This window comes from Macrosteles quadrilineatus, unplaced genomic scaffold, assembly GCF_028750875.1.
Source record: "Macrosteles quadrilineatus isolate MER2022 unplaced genomic scaffold, UCM_ALF_1.0 Scaffold_6__1_contigs__length_79288215, whole genome shotgun sequence".
In the NCBI taxonomy this organism is placed as follows: domain Eukaryota; kingdom Metazoa; phylum Arthropoda; class Insecta; order Hemiptera; family Cicadellidae; genus Macrosteles; species Macrosteles quadrilineatus.
This window is the reverse complement of record NW_026542599.1, coordinates 73,233,672-73,252,685: the sequence shown is the minus strand read 5'-3', so window position 1 is coordinate 73,252,685 and position 19,014 is coordinate 73,233,672. Positions and strand designations below refer to the sequence as shown.

At 32.3% G+C, this 19,014-nt stretch overlaps 2 protein-coding genes across 2 annotated transcripts in view; both read right to left on the bottom strand.

Moving 5' to 3' along the window:
- Nucleotides 1-19,014, bottom strand: part of LOC128996931 (uncharacterized) — a 324,176-nt gene that overhangs the window by 75,148 nt on the left and 230,014 nt on the right. The window lies entirely within an intron of this gene.
- Nucleotides 279-7,789, bottom strand: LOC128996928 (uncharacterized). Its single transcript, XM_054422465.1, has 7 exons — nt 7,690-7,789; nt 6,381-6,416; nt 5,241-5,431; nt 4,290-4,425; nt 2,255-2,413; nt 1,586-1,752; nt 279-447 (listed from the first exon to the last, which is right to left on the bottom strand). The coding sequence occupies exons 1-7, from the start codon at nt 7,745-7,747 to the stop codon at nt 322-324; spliced, it is 873 nt and encodes a 290-aa protein (XP_054278440.1). The 5' UTR covers nt 7,748-7,789; the 3' UTR covers nt 279-321.

The window sequence follows — 19,014 nt, the reverse complement described above, 5'->3', positions numbered from 1 at the left end:
TCATCTAAGATGTACACCAGATTGGCATGTAGCACACAAACGTAAGAACCTGAAGGGTTTTTTTGGACTATCTGGAGTGATATGAGCATAGGGTGGTGGTCAATTGGTCATATCAGCAAACGATGATGCTAGGACAGTAAAAAAGAGTCCTGCTCGCATGGATTAGCCACTAGAAAGCATTGCTCTGTTCTATAGGTAAAAAAATAAGTGTTACGTTACTTACGTTTTTTCACAACCTATAAACTGATTAATTACATGATAACAGGAAAACAGTACAATGCATATTCAATAACTTTATTTCAGAAGCTTCATTATGCTTTTTTATCCGTTGGTTAATTTCGGACAAGTGATAGCTTCAGGTTTCTCGGTGAAATACATGTGCATGCCGATCCCTCCACATTTCGCTATGGTAGGAGTCAAACACTCGGCGGGGTCAGAGAACGTCATCTGTAAATCAGATAATGATTATCAGATCTGAAAAATCACTATATTCGTATTTAGGCCTACAATGTTTCTTGATGTATAAGTCCAACATATTGAACTACTCATAACAAGCTACGCCCCTAATTTGTCCTCCAGTGTTCGTAGATATTAAAGAAAATAACATCGAAGAGCACCTTTTTTGCCAAATAAGGGTATTTTTTTATTGAGAGTCTTTATAACTAACTTTTTCCATTTTTTTCAACTAAATTAAGTAAATTTTTACACCGTCTACATAGGTTAAGAGTTCTAAAAATAGGCAAATGGCTATACGATGCAAAACTATTCTGAAATAATGTTGTACTTAGTAAAACTAAAATTAAGCACAACTAGCAAAGAATATATACTAGCAGTTTGGGAGAAAGTATTTAGTTCATGGACTGTTCTACTGTCATACGATATTTTACATAATCGAAAAAACTTACTAAATTGAATTTCACAGCAATCAGGAATTAACTTCACACAAAGTGAAAGATGTCCACAATAAAAAATAAAAAATATAAGGTTTATTCAAACAGCAAGATTGTATGAAAATGATCATGATACATGCAACGTATAAACAGATATTCTGTATTGATTGTATATACTGTACTTACTGCTTATTTAACAAGTACACCGAGTACTTAAAAAAAATATCCTATATGAGCAATGTTTGCTTGTTTGTATGCTTGTATATTTGCTTGCTTGGGCAACGATCTCGAAAACAGCTTCAAGGATTTCCTTTAAATGTTGTAAATAATTAATGGCTTAAAAACGTGTTTAATGTAAGTTAAACAGCCAACAAAAATCTCATTACGTTCAATTCAATAGGAATTTAATTGAAAGTCAATTCTTTTAACGTTGGCCTTATTGCCAGTAACCATGTTGGTTGAACATTTAACAAGGAAAAAGTAATCAAAAGGCTAAGATGTGTTTATAACAAGCCTTCAAAAGTATACTAGCTAATTACAACATATAGTACAAAGGCAAATCCCCAGTTGTTACTATTGAGCAAAGATTACACTGAAGATTAAACTCGATGTAGTGGTACAATGGAAGTAAACTATACAAAGCAATGGCTCGGTCCCCAGGTACTTAGTACTTAAGTTGTACACTAAAGGCTTACTTTTGGGAAAAACGAGGGGATGTCTTCGTACCAATCCCGGGTTGTTTTAGATACAGATCCGAAGGCAACCATACCAATAGCGACCAGGTCTCCTTCGTGGTACATAGCGAAGAATGGTCTCGCGTCTGCGCAATTGGTCGTCTTGCTAATGAAGAAGTAGTGCTGACCTAAAGGAAAAGTGATGTGAACATTTTCCTGGGGTAAAAAACTGCAAAGAAAAAACTCTACCACGTAAGCAAAGGTTCTTTTAAAGTTAAGAATAATTTCTTACAGAAGGGATAATTTGCGCAATGTATCTTTTCAAACTATTGAATTATTAAGATTAGTTATTACAAAAGAAAATTTGTTAAGTACTTTATTGTAAAAAATACAGTAAGATTATTTAGGTATTTTGAATGTTTTATATTTGCATTTAAAAGATTTCCTACTATGTTCTATGTGAATTCCTACTTGAAGAACTGCCTTGTATTGCAATTCACCGGAAAGTACTTTACATTGCATGCAATTTACGGAAAATATGGCTATTTCTTAAGTATTTTAGACTATACAAATTTATATTTTCAAACCTTCAGGTTTTTGTACGCTGGTTCTACAGTTATTTACTAGTGTCTGCACTATCAAACAAGTTACTGTACATAACATGATGCATACTTAAACAAACATCTTTACCCATTTGTGGATAACATGCTTGTTTTACAATCCCAGGAATGTTCAGGATGTCTTTCTCCTTTTTGGGAATCTCTGTCCATGTCTTTCCATCAAGTTTAACATGTAAACTGTCACCTAACGGAGCTTTGCGAGTTGCAGGGCCTCCAGCCTCAAGAGACGCTGCCAGAAATACAAAATTAATCAGATTTGAAATTTATTATCATTGCTTTCGGGATTACACCTTGTAAACTTATTTCAAAAGTATGTTTAGAATCAATTTGAAATCAAAACGTAGTAACAGAAACCTTAAAAATAAGAGAATCACAATCGAAAGTTGCATTACTTCCTAAGATCTAGAATGTTCAAGATTTTTCCTCATTCCAATCTACTTAAATGTTTTACCAATTACCTTTGGTAAAAAAATTTTACAGTTCCTTAAGATATTTTTCTACTTATTTGGCAATAATTCGTAAAGACGGAATTAGTAGGTTGATTTCAGTTAAAAGTGTTAGTTTTCTATAATTTTTTTTCTGTCACAGTAGCACGGACCGACAAAATCTAATTCTGAAAAAGTCAGTTCCACGCTGATACGACTAATAATTAAAAATAAGCTTTACTGAGTTTGTTTGTGTTTTTCTTGTACTCTGAGCGTTATGTTGTTATTTGAGTAATCCATATCCATACACTTTACCGTGTTATACCAGGAATGCTAAGAATAGTTATCCATAGTTAAAAACTTGTCCAATTTAAATTTATCCCTGTTCTGTAAAATAAATATCCTCCTAGCGATGTAATTGAGTGGGTCCTCGTAAAATTTGAATTAATAAATAATTTTACAAAAAAACTCAATACTAAGGATGAAATTAAAAAGATTTTTTAAATTTACCTACTTTTCAACAAAATTTATTGTTTTTTTTTATTTCTATCACAGAAATACACAAGTTAGTATGTAACAAAATCTAGTTCTGAAAAAGTTCTTTTTCCTACAGTCACCCGACAAAGTTGGCTTCCTTGTACTGTTTATAGTACAGAAAGCTGCTAATTGCTGCATATTTATACTTTGCCGTACGGTTTATACTTTGCCGCACATCAGGATTCCAACGAAACAACACAAAACAGCGTGGTTCTAGTATGCACGTAATCCGTGTACGCTTGGAAATAGGTTGGCAACACTTAAAGATAATAATACTATGAGCAGCTGATTGACTATTATAACTTCGATTTAACATGTCATTTCGTGTTTATAGTTTCGGTATTTCTGAACTTCCTGGACTTTTCTTTTAAACGTTTTTAAAACATTCCTACGATCTTAATAAACAAAAAAAATATATTTAAAGATTTTTTTAGGCGCGGAAACCACTTCAAATTACAAAAACATACGGAACTATATTCTCAAAACGCGGAGCACATTTCTTGCCGAGGAAAAATAGCGGAGTGATACGGACCGCGGGTACTACTTTCTCTAGGGCACCATTTGTGTTGCCAGCTGAATCCAAAAACGTGTTGTATAGTGTTTGAAAGACTAATTATTTATATGATTTATAGTGACTGTAGGAAAAATATAATGTGTAACACGAGTGAAAAAGGCCTTTGCTGCACTCGAGATCATTCCGCACTCGCCTGCGGCTCGTGCGTAAACATTGCTCTCGTGTGCAGCAAAGTGCCACTTTCACCACTAGTTACACAAATAACTATTGTTGCTGATATTACTAATTAAAATAAGCTGTACTGAGATTGTTTGTGTTTTTAATTCTACTTGGAGTATTGTGATGTTATTTGAATAATCGATTTCCATAAATTATCAGGATTTACATTAGAAATGCAAAGAATAATTATCACAAAATTGTTAAAACTCATATAATTTAAATTTGTCCTTGTTCCGAAAAATAAATATTACCAATTACAACTGATTTCTCTCAAAATTAGAATTAACAAATAATTTTACAAAATATTCAATGTATGCTGTGTTTTAAATCTTGTTGATAATATGACGACTCGACACATGAAAGCCATACACTACTGCACATATTCCCCACTATTACTATTACATAATCACCTGGTGTAGAAAAGATGAAGTCCACGTAGTAGTAGTCGATGTTTGTGAAAATCTTTCCTTTCTTGAATGTATTTATAGTTTCGTAGTGATAATTTGAACCAATCTGACATTTTTTGCTCAGTGTGTCGATTACGTACTAAAAAATACAGAAATTATAGATTGTTCCTTTGAAATAACGTATATGCAATTGAAAAAATTATATCAATCTATAAACTGTTAATAATTTTAATCAATAATTCAGTTTCTTTTTATCACATTATTCTGACACTGAAACTCGACTTCACTATAATAATTATCGAAAATCATAATATTTTTGCCACTCTGACGATATTTTCAATATTCACTAAATCCAATCTTAAATTACCTATTTTGGCTGATTACATTTTCAAATTTGTTTATCCACTAAAGTAATTATCTTAATACCTCATTTGCCAATACATTTAAATTTGTATTCGAAAATACGGAATGAGGTATTTGCTGTTAGCTACAGGATTACTGTGAAAACACGACGTTTTATAAATATAAATATTTAAAATACCGCGTAAAGATTAAATAATTTGTAATAAATCAATTCTATTTAATGTGTCTGACAAAAGTTTTTTTCATTTGTCACATGATTATAGCACTATGGCCAACAGTTGGGTTTACTCTAATGTAGAAGATTATCTAAATTCTCTAAAATTTAGAAATTCCAGGATGTCTGACGGTTTTCTTAATATCAATTCAATGAACTCTACAACTAAGTATACATTTTATTTTTTCAAACAAAAATTCTGCCCGTCATTGAAGCTCAAAAATCTCAAACTGGCTGTAGTACTGAAAACGCCTTATACTGTACGAAGATTGAAAGATTTACTAACGCTAACATTAATAACTTCCAATGAAAATCGATATATATTTACAGGAGGTGTTAAAATATGGATTAATGTCAGATGGTAGGGGCCTACTTACCCCAATTCTGAACCCACATAGTTTACCCTTTGTATCGTACATTGGACATGCTCTTGGGTCCTTGTCTAGACAATAGACACCAATCTTACTAAAGTCCTCTTGGGTGGCTGCTTTTACATAGCCTTCTTTTGTTGCTTGGTCCAGTGTCAGGGGTATCCCCCATTGACCAACTGACGGTGGTGCTATTCGGACTGGAATGAAAATTTAAAAAAAACATTTTTTGAGCAAGAATTTTCCAAATTTGTACAATTTTACCGTTTAACTTATCACTTTGCATGTGTAGATGAGTTTAAAAGCCTTATCATACTATCGTCTAAGACCCTCACGTAGTAAAAGATAAAATAAAACATTCTTTCACCATCCTCTTTTCACATCCTTTCAAGGGTTGGGAATTCTAAACGTAATTTAAGTTTCCGAATAAAAGTCGGTAATGTTAATTTTGTGTACTTAATTAGCTCACCCAATAAACGTAACTGTGAGGTAAAAAGAGTTCAAATGTCAGTATTTATTTGGTAAATATTGAATGAAATTTTTTATAGGATAACCAAAACATATTCACCAAAATTTGCAATGTTAAATGCTACAGTAAAGTATAGTAAGTATTGTTTATTGAATTTCTATGTTGAAAATAATTAGCACAATCGAACAAAATAAATGTATGCTTAAAGTTAAGTGCTGTATTTTTATAAACACAACATATTGACACATAAGACACTAAGTAAATTTGCTGAACATTCGAAAAAGATGCGTATCAATCAAATACTTAACTCAAACATCAATTAAGTACTGTGCTTCATTTGTTCTTTGCTACTTTGTTTTTTGTTTTTTTTTTTCAAACACATTCAGAATAGACAAGATAAGTATGGACCTTTACAGTAAATCATTTGAGTGCGTTTAGTTATTGTGTATTACAATAGTTAAATAATCCCGTGAAATCATAAAGCAAATTATAAATTGTAAGATCAAAAAAGTGAGGTATAAAAAATGTATAAATGATACAAAGTGGTTTAAAATATTATTTGAACTCTAATCTGTAATTTAAATAATTATTATAGTTGCTATAAACATGACGATTGTTAGTGAAATTTTAACGAATGGACATTTTTTAAATACTTTGTACAAAAACGTGGTTTTAATTACCTTTGAAATTAGTCCATGTATTGTCGCCGAAGATTGCTGAAACATAATGTATTAAATCCTATATATTGTGCTTCAAGGATCAAATATATACTATAGTAATAGTGCTTACACAATACTAAAACATAAGTTGAGGATTACAATAGGAAGATTATGAGTAACAGTTTTATATCAACTTAAAACACTAAATGTAAGTGTAAAATTATTTCTTTGCGCCTGAAATTATAATGATAAAAATGTATACCTTCTGTGTAAATACTTTATTTCTCAAGTATTTCCACTGAAAGAAGGTATATACAGGGTGTCCCGTAACTCTCTGGACACTTGTATATAGCGTTATTCCTTAGGTCAAGACAAACACATTTCACCATAGGAACATGGGTCTGTGGTGTCTAGTTTACCGACTGTCGGTATTTATGTGTTTTTTACAAAAAAACGAATAACTCCTAAACGGTTTGAGATACAGCTTTGATATTTTGCAAAAATGTTAATCTTATTAAGACCTATTATCGTTAGAAATTATACTAAAAAATCATTAACCGTTTCAAAATGGCGGCCATTTAAAATATTTGATGCCAAATTTCACGAAAACCGTTAACTTAACAAAAAAAATGCAAGAGACAAAAAAGTTTGTAAATTTTATGTAGTTTTCAATGATACCTTATTTGTTAAGATTGGATAAATAATAACAGAGAAACATGTTGTTTTCTAAATGTATGACCACTTTTCTCCATTTAAACAATGCTAATACTCCTTTTACGTTGTTTAGCATTGTTTAAATAGAGAAAAGTGGTCATGCGTTTAGAAAAGAAGACGTTTCTCTGTTATTATTTATCCAATCTTAACAAATCAGGTATCATTGAAAAATACATAAAATTTACAAACTTTTTTGTCTCTTGCAATTTTTTTGTTAAGTTAACGGTTTTCGTGAAATTTGGCATCAAATATTTTAAATGGCCGCCATTTTGAAACGGTTAATGATTTTTTAGTATAATTTCTTACGATAATAGGTCTTAATAAGATTAACATTTTTGCAAAATATCAAAGCTGTATCTCAAACCGTTTAGGAGTTATTCGTTTTTTTGTAAAAAACACATAAATACCGACAGTCGGTAAACTAAACACCACAGACCCATGTTCCTATGGTGAAATGTGTTTGTCTTGACCTAAGGAATAACGCTATATACAAGTGTCCAGAGAGTTACGGGACACCCTGTATTTTTCTTTACTACTATTTATGTATATTTGTTAAAGAAACATAAATAAAGAATACTACAGTCACACAAAATATTCTAAGTTCCTTAATAATTACTTTGGATTTGAAGAAACAAACTCCAAACGATGAAGACCGAGATCCCGGATTTGCCCATGACTCTAACACAGCTCGACCAGAAGCCTACTAAACCTTGTTGAGTTAGAGACAACTATAAATAAACAGCTGTTAATTGGTATTTGTTAAAGAATTGACAATGGTTGACTATTGTCATTCACAGCTGTATAAACGTTGTACTGTGTAAGGTGGCTTAAACAGTGTAAGAAGGCTTAAACATGTGTTGTAGGAAGTCTTACGTATAATTTAACTTCAAAAATATATCAAAAACATAGTTTCACCACACTACGATTTTTAGCTGTTTCACAAACGTTTATTGGAGGCTGAAAAGTACTTGTTGCTGCCCAAGAACGAAATGCCAGATATCGTTATTTGGGGGCCAAGCAGGTTTTTAAATCCCTATAGCCAAAAATCAGCTGTTCAATTATTAACTTAAACATTATTTATGTATCTAGTGCAATAAACTTGTTTTATTATCACCATCTTGCAACTATTAATTAATATTTCTGCTGATCCCTTTAAATATTTCTTCGCATAACCTTAAAGTTTTGGTTGTGTTGACTATTAGTGTGCATTTCTTGTATATATTTTCTCAATTTCCTAATAGTGTGGCGAAGAATTGTTTTCGTACCACGGGCCGACAGGGTTTTGCAGCTCTCGATGGTTTTTAATTTTCACCTATACTATTCCGTCATACTGTAGCAAAACAGCTGTTTTAGTACATGCGTTGCGTGTCTAAAGTAGCTCCTTTACACCCTAGAGAGAAAACCCCCTTTAGAGTGTGTAGTGGGCATATGCAGTACTGATTGTGAGACAGGGTAAGAACATTTAGAGCAAAGGAAAACCAGCTGATCGTATATCCCTTGCTCTAAATTAGAGCTTGGTATACAATTATTTTTTTAATGTCAGCTGTTATTTAAAACAACTTCTTTTTGTACGTAGTGATAAAAATGTTTTTAGAACAATTCTAAGGTGCAATTTTAAGGTGCAATTCTAAGGCATTTCTATTGTGGATACAAACCATTACAAAAATTCATCTGTATTTTTTATCTTCAAAAATGTACCTCATGGGACGTCAGGGCAATGTTATTGAGGTAATTTCTCACCGCTCCAGTCTGGTTTGCCGCACTATATTGCATTTGTCTGATAAATTATGTCTACATACTTTACCGTGAAAGGCAGTATAATATAGGTCATAATAAGTAAAGCATACAATTTTTTTTATTGGAAACAATTCAAAATACTATACATCTTACGATGTTTTTCCAAGTATTTAAATTAAAAACAAATAATCGATTCACTCATAGACCTATCTATTAGTAAGTTATATTTTGATTCACATGAAAGAAAACATCTTGAACTTTAAAAATGTACTGAAAATTACCTTGAACCTCAATAATTTATTATACAATGCAAATAGTTATATGGCTAAAATAGGTTAATCAATTATTTTATGTTTGCATCATACACACAACAGTTTCTCTAATGGTGAAAATGTGAAAACATCGAAAAATCCAACCGTAAATATTTGCAATGTATCTACTTTTCATATTAGTTCCATAGTAATGAATCTTTTTTCCAGAAATGTATGCAATCTTAAATTCTTTTTTCTGGGATAAAAAATGTTATATTATTTTATAACAGATGTTTCGTGAAAGAATTACCAGAGAAATTCACGTCTAGCACCGTTTTATCTTGTACAATAGCTTCTGGAACATTACCAAGCCGACCCGTCTGACACCTCATTGTTTACTGTAGTAATTAATGGAAGAATTAAATTATCTACCTTGCTAATCTCTTCCTGGAATCTAGAAAATTAGATGCATAGTGTTTGTTTTTGTGAGTTACTTTCAATTTTAAAGGATCTTACACTGTAAGATGTTACAGTAATAAGGCCCTGAACCGATTTAATTTCATTGTGATGTCATGAGAGTCTAAAACATAAAGTTGTTATTTTTTTAAATACCTATTTATATACATGTCTATGAACGCAATAACTCGAGCAATCGTGGTTAGCTTTTGAAGATATTTTACATTGAAGTGTTAAGACCTGTAAAGAGAGATTGTAGTGTTGAGAGTGTGGTGTTGCATTAACTTGAAGGAGTTCCTGTACTATTGAGATGTGAGATCGAATAGTAGAAACCGGTGTTATGGTGTCTTTATTTTTAATGATTGGTATTTATACAAGTTTGTATACAAAACACGAGAATTCCTAATTTTTATTGCAGGCAATGTGTACACTGTACACCTTTAAAATATTTGTTATTCAAGCGTTGTCGTTCGCTTACTGGTAATATAAAAAAACTGTACATTCAATATTTCCTTGTAAAAAAACATTAGTTTATACTCAATTTCAACTTAATTTCATAGACAAAAAGAATAAAATATAGACTGTCAGCCGTGCTGCGGTTGCCATAGCTACCATAGGTTCTGGCGTACAACGCTGGAAATGCCGTGTAGTTACGTAGCGTAACTACATGGCGTTCCCAGTGGTGTCCGCCAGAACCTATGGTAACCGCAGCACAGCTGAAGGTATATATTTAATTATTTTTGCCTATGTTAATTTAAATAACTTCTTGATCAGCATTGTACGTGTTATTAAATTTACGGAAAGTAAATAAAAGAAACGTCTTATAACACTTAAAACATATATTTACGCTTATACTGTTACTCACAAGACGGTAAATATACAAAACAGATGGTAAGTGGTGATCGATTTCGATTGGAATTCCTGTATTCGCCTATTGGGTCTGATGATGATTGGAGTGTCCAATCGAAATCGATCACCACTTACCATCTGTTTTGTATATTTACCGTCTTGTGAGTAACAGTATAAGCGTAAATATATGTTTTAAGTGTTATAAGACGTTTCTTTTATTTACTTTCCGTATGTTAATTTCTAACAAACTTAAACCCTAAACTAAAATAATCGCTTTGACAATTATTGAAATTCTCTTCCTAACAAAACTATCTTTCAACACAAAAAAAAACAAAAATATCTGCGGTTGATTCAGAATCGTGAAATAAAAAAAGCCTGTCACGTTTTAATAATATGTTATCGCAATCAGTACATAACATGCATAGTTCACGAACATGAATACATTTTTTGGTCTTCAAGATTTCAGGAATATTGATTAAACTTTATCCAGTAATTTATCAACTCATCATAACTTTAGTCTCAGAGCCTCGTTGACTTTGACGTTGACGAGTTATCTTGAAGCACATTAGAGTCAAGCTGTAAACGAAACTCCTTCAGAGATGAGCAAGTTGACAACTTCACGTGGAACCTAAGTATGGAACAAGTTCAGTATGTTGTCATAAGATGTTTCAAACATTACTTAGTTGAGACATCCTTGAGTAGTTCGTAATTGGATCCTGAAATGTTTCACACTACAACTGCAGTTTTTAATGATGTCCTAAATACAATCCTATGAGTTAAAGTAATATTGCTAAACCAAAAGAAGAATTTCCACTTTTGGAAAATTTCCCATACAGGGAATAAGCTATTACTGTAGCTCTCATGGTGTGACCAAGACTCAGGACTGATTTACTTTTTCTTTTGATGTCCCCAGAGGCCAAAAACACCATCCGTTCAAATTATGTATAAATATAAACGAAAAATCAAGTAAAAATGATCAAATTTTATTATATTTTGTACAAACGTGTAAACCTACATTTATTCGAATGAGTTCATGAACCATCATGATTAGATTACGGTATCGGGGGTTTATGGGGTAAAAAAACACACTTTATTACTTTCCCTGTAGCAGCATACCTGAAGTACTAAGTCCCAAGATTAAGAAACACTAAAATTAAATTAAAACCATTAAACGTTTTCATTCAAATATTCAGCAACACATTTTTAAGCAGTGGTAGGTATGGTTAGGGCATATTGTTGAATTTAATAGTAAGTGTTCAGTTGTGCTAGAGTTTACGTTTATTCGGAATTAAATTAACATCGAATGATAAAGTTTCGCGATGTAAGTAATCATTCTGTTGCTATCGATCATTGATGAACATTATTGGTGTTATTAAAAACCAAAGAGAGTATAATTAAAAATGTAATTATATAAAAAGAACTTCACACTCACCCTTTAAAAAATGTGTTTCAAAAATTATCCTACATGAATGTTATACCAACGAATGAAAATTTATCCTTCCACAGCAGTTTTCTGGAAACAAAGCCAAAGAGTCACGAAACTCTACGTTGGTGGAATATTTCTCTCTTTAATTCTTGGCCTTCATTCTTATAGTTGCGTAACTCTTGAGGAATAGTTTGAAATTCTTTTACTACAACAGGTGCAAATCGAATTTATGCATTGTATGTTTATATACTTATATTTTGCAAACTCTAAGTTATATTAAAATGAACATGTACAGCAATATGAGAGTAAGGAGATATTGACTTGGTCCGCTTCAGCAGACCTGCAGACTAAGAAAATTTGCATTTGCCTGATTTGATTTTCACTTTAAAATCTTTTAATTTTAATAAATTTAGTTACCTAGGTTTGCTCCTACTAGGAGGGTAATAAAGTGCGTTTTAGTGAAATTTTATAGCTTAGTATAAAATGAATAAATATGCTGAGTTTGATCAAAATATATCCATAAACAATCCAACTACAACAGTTGTTCTCCATAAGAAATAAAGGAATATTAAATTTACAATTTTTGGAATTTTTTTCGTAACTAATAACCCCACAGAAACACTTCAAGATACTAAACTTTTATTTTTTAAACTCTTCAAAATGATCTAGAGAGAAATTCTAAAATGTTATGTCTTATGAGTCAAAAATTAGAAAAAAAGTTTTACCCAAGAAATTTTGTTTTTTAGGTCTGATCACACTAATTCACTAACTCGTTCGAATAAACGTAGTACAGGTGTACCAAATTTTATTAAAACCCGGTCATTTTTGCTCGAGTTGTCGTGATAACAGACTAATCGGTCACAAAGGGGCAGGTCTTGCCACGAGACCTACGGTAATAGCTTATTCCATATATGGGAACCAGGTGATCGATCTTAGGTTGCAAAAAATGTGTCATCTCATTCATTAAACACTTTTAATTTAATTCATCATTAGATTAAAATACGCCCCTGGTGTGCAAGTGTTGTCAAGATATCTCAAATATTTGTTGAAGATAAACAAAGTGTTTATTGAGTTAGAGGTCTATGTTTCTTGAATCATGAACACTTAAGTTTTACAGAAATATAAATACAATTTATTTTATAAAACTAAAAGATTATTCAACAATAGTGTTAAAAGCAACCCTTAACAGCGATAACGCCTCCACAACATGGCCACAAAATTTATCTACTTGGGACTGTTTCCTTTACAACAAAAGGAAAAGTACAAAGAGTGCCTAAACTGCTGGAATATTTCACTTTTAACCTTTGTTTCCACGTTTAGTTTAAGTTAAATGTTATCTTTTGACGTTCCTCAGCCAGGTTTAAAGTTACACTTACAATTACAACATTTCATTTGTTTGCGCTAATCTCTAGGGAAATATACGTCGTTATACATAATAAATTTGATTATATTTATTTTCCATTGATTTTATAAACTGCAAGTAGACCTCTCTGTATATTTTACTATCATTTTAGAACCATTAAAATAAGATTATATGAATCAAGGTTGAGGGCAGTTCTATCCTAAGGTCAAGTGTTAAGAGTCCTTGAAAGATAGCGGCCATCTTTGATTAATTTCAAACAGCCCCCGAAGAGGTATTTACCATCTCAAAATAATTTATCTATTACCAATGTGATTGTAGTTTAAATATATATGGTTCTATGAGGCTAGAAATTTTCTTTGTAGTTTTGTAATAGCTTTACGAGCTATCACAGCTGGGACTCCAAGAACTAGCTAGTTTTAGGCCAAGGACTCTTAAAGACTAATTAGGTACCCCCAGATAAAAATTCAATTATTTCCACAGCATTCAAAATAGGTAAGCAATCCAGTATATTACATTTCTCCTCTAACGACATATAAAAATGCAAAAGACATTACGTTTCCTAACATGTTAATTTAATGGGGGAAAAATAACTCCTGAACGCTACTTGTATATTTTCATAACTCTTCGCAAATGTTTTTAGGCTATTCATTTTGGCCTTTTGATATTTTACCCTACAACGTATTTTATCATTGTTTGATTTAGCCATAGATCTGAAAATTCAAGCAATAAATCAAACCTAAGGGTTTTCTAGTCCACCGGTTAACCTTAAAGGGGGATAGTATTCATTTAAAAAGGTTATACAATAAATTTAACAGAAGTGTTTTGTTTCGAAATAGTTATTTACTTGACAAATAAATTTTTAACATCTATGTACGATTAAAGCATATTTTAACTAATTCTCTAAGAGCTTGTTGATTTTCAATATCCCATTGCAAATTCAAATGTAAATAGTGGTAAAGCATTTGGTCCTAGAGGTCCTGGGTTCAAATTCCGCCAATAACCAAAGGTTTTTTACCTATGAGATAATGCAACCTTTTAGGACTAGCTGAGTAATTTTAACGGTTCCAAGCTACAGCATATAAGGAAAAGGGAACAAAAACATGTAACAAAGTTATATGATGATACAACTGCACCTCGTTCCATCAATACTGCTAAAGTGTTCCTTTATGGCTTCATATTGAATTCTTGATATATTACATTGACCACAATATCTCATTCAAGGCCTTTACAACGAATAGCCTGAAAAGGCATATTCAATTCCTGCAGGCGAAAAAACCCCTTCTAACATCTGCATTTTCTATTTGACATAAGTTTTATGATTTTTGTAAAAAATTGTTTAAAAAAATTATGAGTGGTCTACAAACCAAAGTTTTTTTAATTGGCAAATTTATGGAAAGTATAAGGGTATTTCAATTTCTTTAACAATGATTTCCTGGAATAAACTCTAAATATTTTCTCACAGATTAACAAGCGATAATATAAATTTGAATATGCATATTTTTGTAATGTTTATTAAATTTTATTCAAACTAAAAGGGATACTGGATTAAGGTCATAAGTTTTATGTTTTTTTTTTTTTTTTTTTTTTTTTTTTTTATTGTAAAACCATAAAAACCCCAATTTTACACAGATGCTACCAACGTTAGCGTCAAATAGTTAAAATTTATAAAAACTTACTAATAGTTAAACTAAGCACTTTTATTTGTTCTATTTAATTGAAGAACATGAAGAATTCAAGAACAATTGAAATGAAATTGTCATACAAATGTAAGTAGCAGCTACGGCGATGAACTTCAAAAACAATAGATGTTTTTGTCAAACTCCTTACTCAACTGATAATAGACAATAACAACTTAGTACAGGTGTACGCAAAATGTACACAATAGTAACAGTAGGCTAATAGGGAGTATGGTACACATGTATTTCATTTTGAACCACACATGCTCGATTGTGTTTAAATTGTATCTTTACTTATAAGGAAATAATTAGCCTATTAGATTCAAATAACTTTTAGTTATACACTTGAGTTTGTTTGGTAATTATTTTACTGAATACAATCATATAAAATTATTATGCTATAACCTAAAGAGTAGTTATCAATTGATTACTATCAATATGATAAAGGTTGAAGATTATTATCCGAATAATTTAGGAGGATATTGTTTTCCAAAAATATCTGAAAAGTATCCAAATATTTCAGAAAATTTTTGATGTGCTCACAGTTTCCTTACTCTTATGAATTAATTTTAGTTATTTTTTACTTTTAACTGTGGTCTGTAACCATGTCTATGGCCCAATCCATTGTCACGGGTGTGAACTTCAGACCATGTTTTTTTCTTATTATTTGGATTTTTTATATTTGTACATGAATTATGTAATATTTCCAACATGTACAATACTTCTTTTAAAAAAATACTTTGATTTCACCAAGATATTTTCATTATTTGTTTAAAAAAAAAATAAATTAAAGATGCAAATTACGTGTAATTAACTATAGTGGTATAATTCGTCAAAAATTGTCATACAGCTTATCACCAGCTATATTGTACATTAGGTAAACTACTCGTATTAACCGTAGTCAGTGTACCACATCAACTTCTGAATCACATTATGGGGATTAGTAATTAATATTTCTCTTATCTAGCTTTGGCCTACTATCCCAGAGGTCCCGGGTTCAAATCCCGCCAATCACCAATAGATTTATCCATGTGCTAGTGCCACGAATCTTTGGTTCTAGTCTGAAGTACTGTAATGTAACACAGTTCCGGGGTAGATCCTTTTATCCTATGATGTGAATGCATTACCAGACCTTCCAACTCTTCCACTTTCAGTAGAAAAACTCCCACATATCAAATACTCGTATACTCACAATAGGGTAATTTTGTTGAAAATCGGGAATTTTTCATCGCGTAAACGTTAGGTTGGTAGCTCCGGCAATACATGTATCTACACCACCAAAACTTTCTTCGAGCTTCGTTGACGTTCTCAAGAAGCACGTTAAAACAGAGTTGTAACGAACTCCATCTCAAAGTAGCAGACAAGTTGATCATTGCCAGGAAGGAACGGTTTGTTAATCTTGTCATACTTTGCTGTTCATAACTTGATTATAAACTCTCTGAACAAATTATCAGTCGTTCTTCGTTAAAGTATGATTGCATTGGTTCTACCTTTGACTTATACTGAAGTAGACAGTAATTAAGTAGACCAAAAGAATTAAATATAGACCGTCCGCTGTGCTGCGGTTATCTTAGGTTCTGGCGCACACTGCTGAGAGCGTCATGTAGTTACGGCATACGCGTTACGTAACTACACGGCGCTCCCAACGGTGGGCGCCAGAACCTATGGTAACCATGGTAACTGAAGCACGGCTAACGGTCTATATTTAATTATTTTTGTATTTGCCAATAGTCAATGATTCTACCTAACTCAATAAACAACATATGTTGTACAACAAGTTTATTATGTAACAATAGATATTTGGGAAAAGTTATTTTAGGCAAGACAAGTTCAAATGTTTGTAGTCCTGATTTCTTTGATTCTTCGTCGATCTGCTTGAGGGGAACCCCGTCAATCTGGTTTTTCCTAAGAACATATTTTGATACGTAGCCCATATTTTGCTACGACAATTTACTGGAAGATTAACGTCTTCAGCTAAATCAACTGATACGAATAGCTGCATTGTTGTCTACAAGGTTAAGTGTTTAGGGAGTTTATTGTTAATAAGTGGTTTTTCTGCAAGCTCAAAGAACACGTATTGTAGAAAAATACGTAAAAACAATTTATCCTTGCATGCCAAGAATCAGTTATGAAGGTTTCATGTTTGGATTTGACCCGTAATAAGGCTATATTGTGGATCTGTCACAGGCAACATTATTTTCCTTTCTCCCCTTACTCATTTTATTTAGAGAAAGTACTGTTTATTGCGTAATTGTTTTGTGAATTTTATTTTTATTTTTTAATAACATTGACCACACAAATCTATACAGTGTGTAAATTAAGTATGGAAACAAATCTGTATTTTTTAAACCAAAATAGATAGAAATATTTGGTTTGTGGCATTGACTGTTAACCAAGGTTCCGCAATTTTTTGCATCAGAAAAAATTTTTCACCCCCTCAGGGGGGGTAGGGGTAGGGGGTAACTTAATTTTTTTAAATAGCAACCCCTATTGAGTGACCTCTCATTTTGAAGCGTTTGTCAAAAGAAATACAATGCCGTAAACCCGAGGTCGATATCTTACCCCTAACCAGAATGGCGGCCATTTTAAATTTCGAGATGGGCAAACGAAATCCAGTGTGGATACCCATAATTTACCTTTTAAATGGGTTACATTGGGTAAGCCGAACTCCAGATACCATTATTAGATTGAAAAGTTGATGTTTTTATCGTATTCAAAAGTTTGCCCCAGCCCCCAAAATAGGGGATTTTGGGGGCAGCCCCAAATTCTTAAACGCAACCCCCTATTGAGTGACTCCTCGTTTTGAAGGGTTTGTCAAGACAAAAGCAGTGGCACAAATCTTAGGTCGATATGTCATCCCTAGACAAAATGGCAGGCATTCAAAAACTTGATTGGGTAAAAAAGCGCCCATTTCACCAATTAAAAATGTTGAATGCCTGCCATTTCGTCTAGGGATGACATATCGACCTAAGATTTGTGCCACTGCTTTTGTCTTGACAAACCCTTCAAAACGAGGGGTCACTCAATAGGGGTTTGAGTTTAAAATTTTGGGGCTGCCCCCAAAATCCCCTATTTTGGGGGCTGGGGCAAAATTTTGAATACGATAAAAACATCCACTTTTCAATCTAATAATGGTATCTGGAGTTCGGCTTACCCAATGTAACCCATTTAAAAGGTAAATTATGGGTATCCACACTGGATTTCGTTTGCCCATCTCGAAATTTAAAATGGCCGCCATTCTGGTTAGGGGTAAGATATCGACCTCGGGTTTACGGCATTGTATTTCTTTTGACAAACGCTTCAAAATGAGAGGTCACTCAATAGGGGTTGCTATTTAAAAAAATTAAGTTACCCCCTACCCCTACCCCCCCTGAGGAGGTGAAAAATTTTTTCTGATGCAAAAAATTGCGGAACCTTGGTTAACAGTCAATGCCACAAACCAAATATTTCTATCTATTTTGGTTTAAAAAATACAGATTTGTTTCCATACTTAATTTACACACTGTATAGGCATTGAGTATGGGATATGAAACAAAAAATTTAGATATCAACTTAAGCTGGAATATTACATATAAAGTTTGTTGAAACACCACGAAATTTTTCTAATATGCATAAAAGAAGGAAATTACATGTAAATTTATTACTTCTTTATGTATCTAGTAAAAACATTTTTTTTAGAAGCAGTTGTTTTATAAATTTACATTCTTACTCTTACCTTAGTGAAAATCTATATCAATCGTTATCATCGACATAAGTTCCAGTCTCAAATAGTTTAATGTTTAGTTTTCCACTTTGCTTTTGTCTCGATTTGGCACTTATAAAACCAATTGCGCGATAGCTCACTTCGCATAGAAACTTATGAAATTTGTTTGGTAACAACTAAGTGTGTGCAGCATCACTTAGCCAAGTTGGTTTGATGTATGTCAAGACTGTACTTCATGAAGTTCGGTCATTCAAGTTTGACCTCTCTAGGCCTGAAAGTAAACACTTTCCACACCCTAATCAAACTTAGTGAGTTAGTGGTGCTCGAATCTTCCTCGAGTAGGTTACACATTGGTTTGCAGTTTAAACTTACCCTAGATGGTTACTTATGGTAGTTACCTAATTATGTTAACTAACTCATTAACTCATTATGTTATGTTATTGCATGGTGTTGCATAACAATTTGTGTTACAAAAAGAAA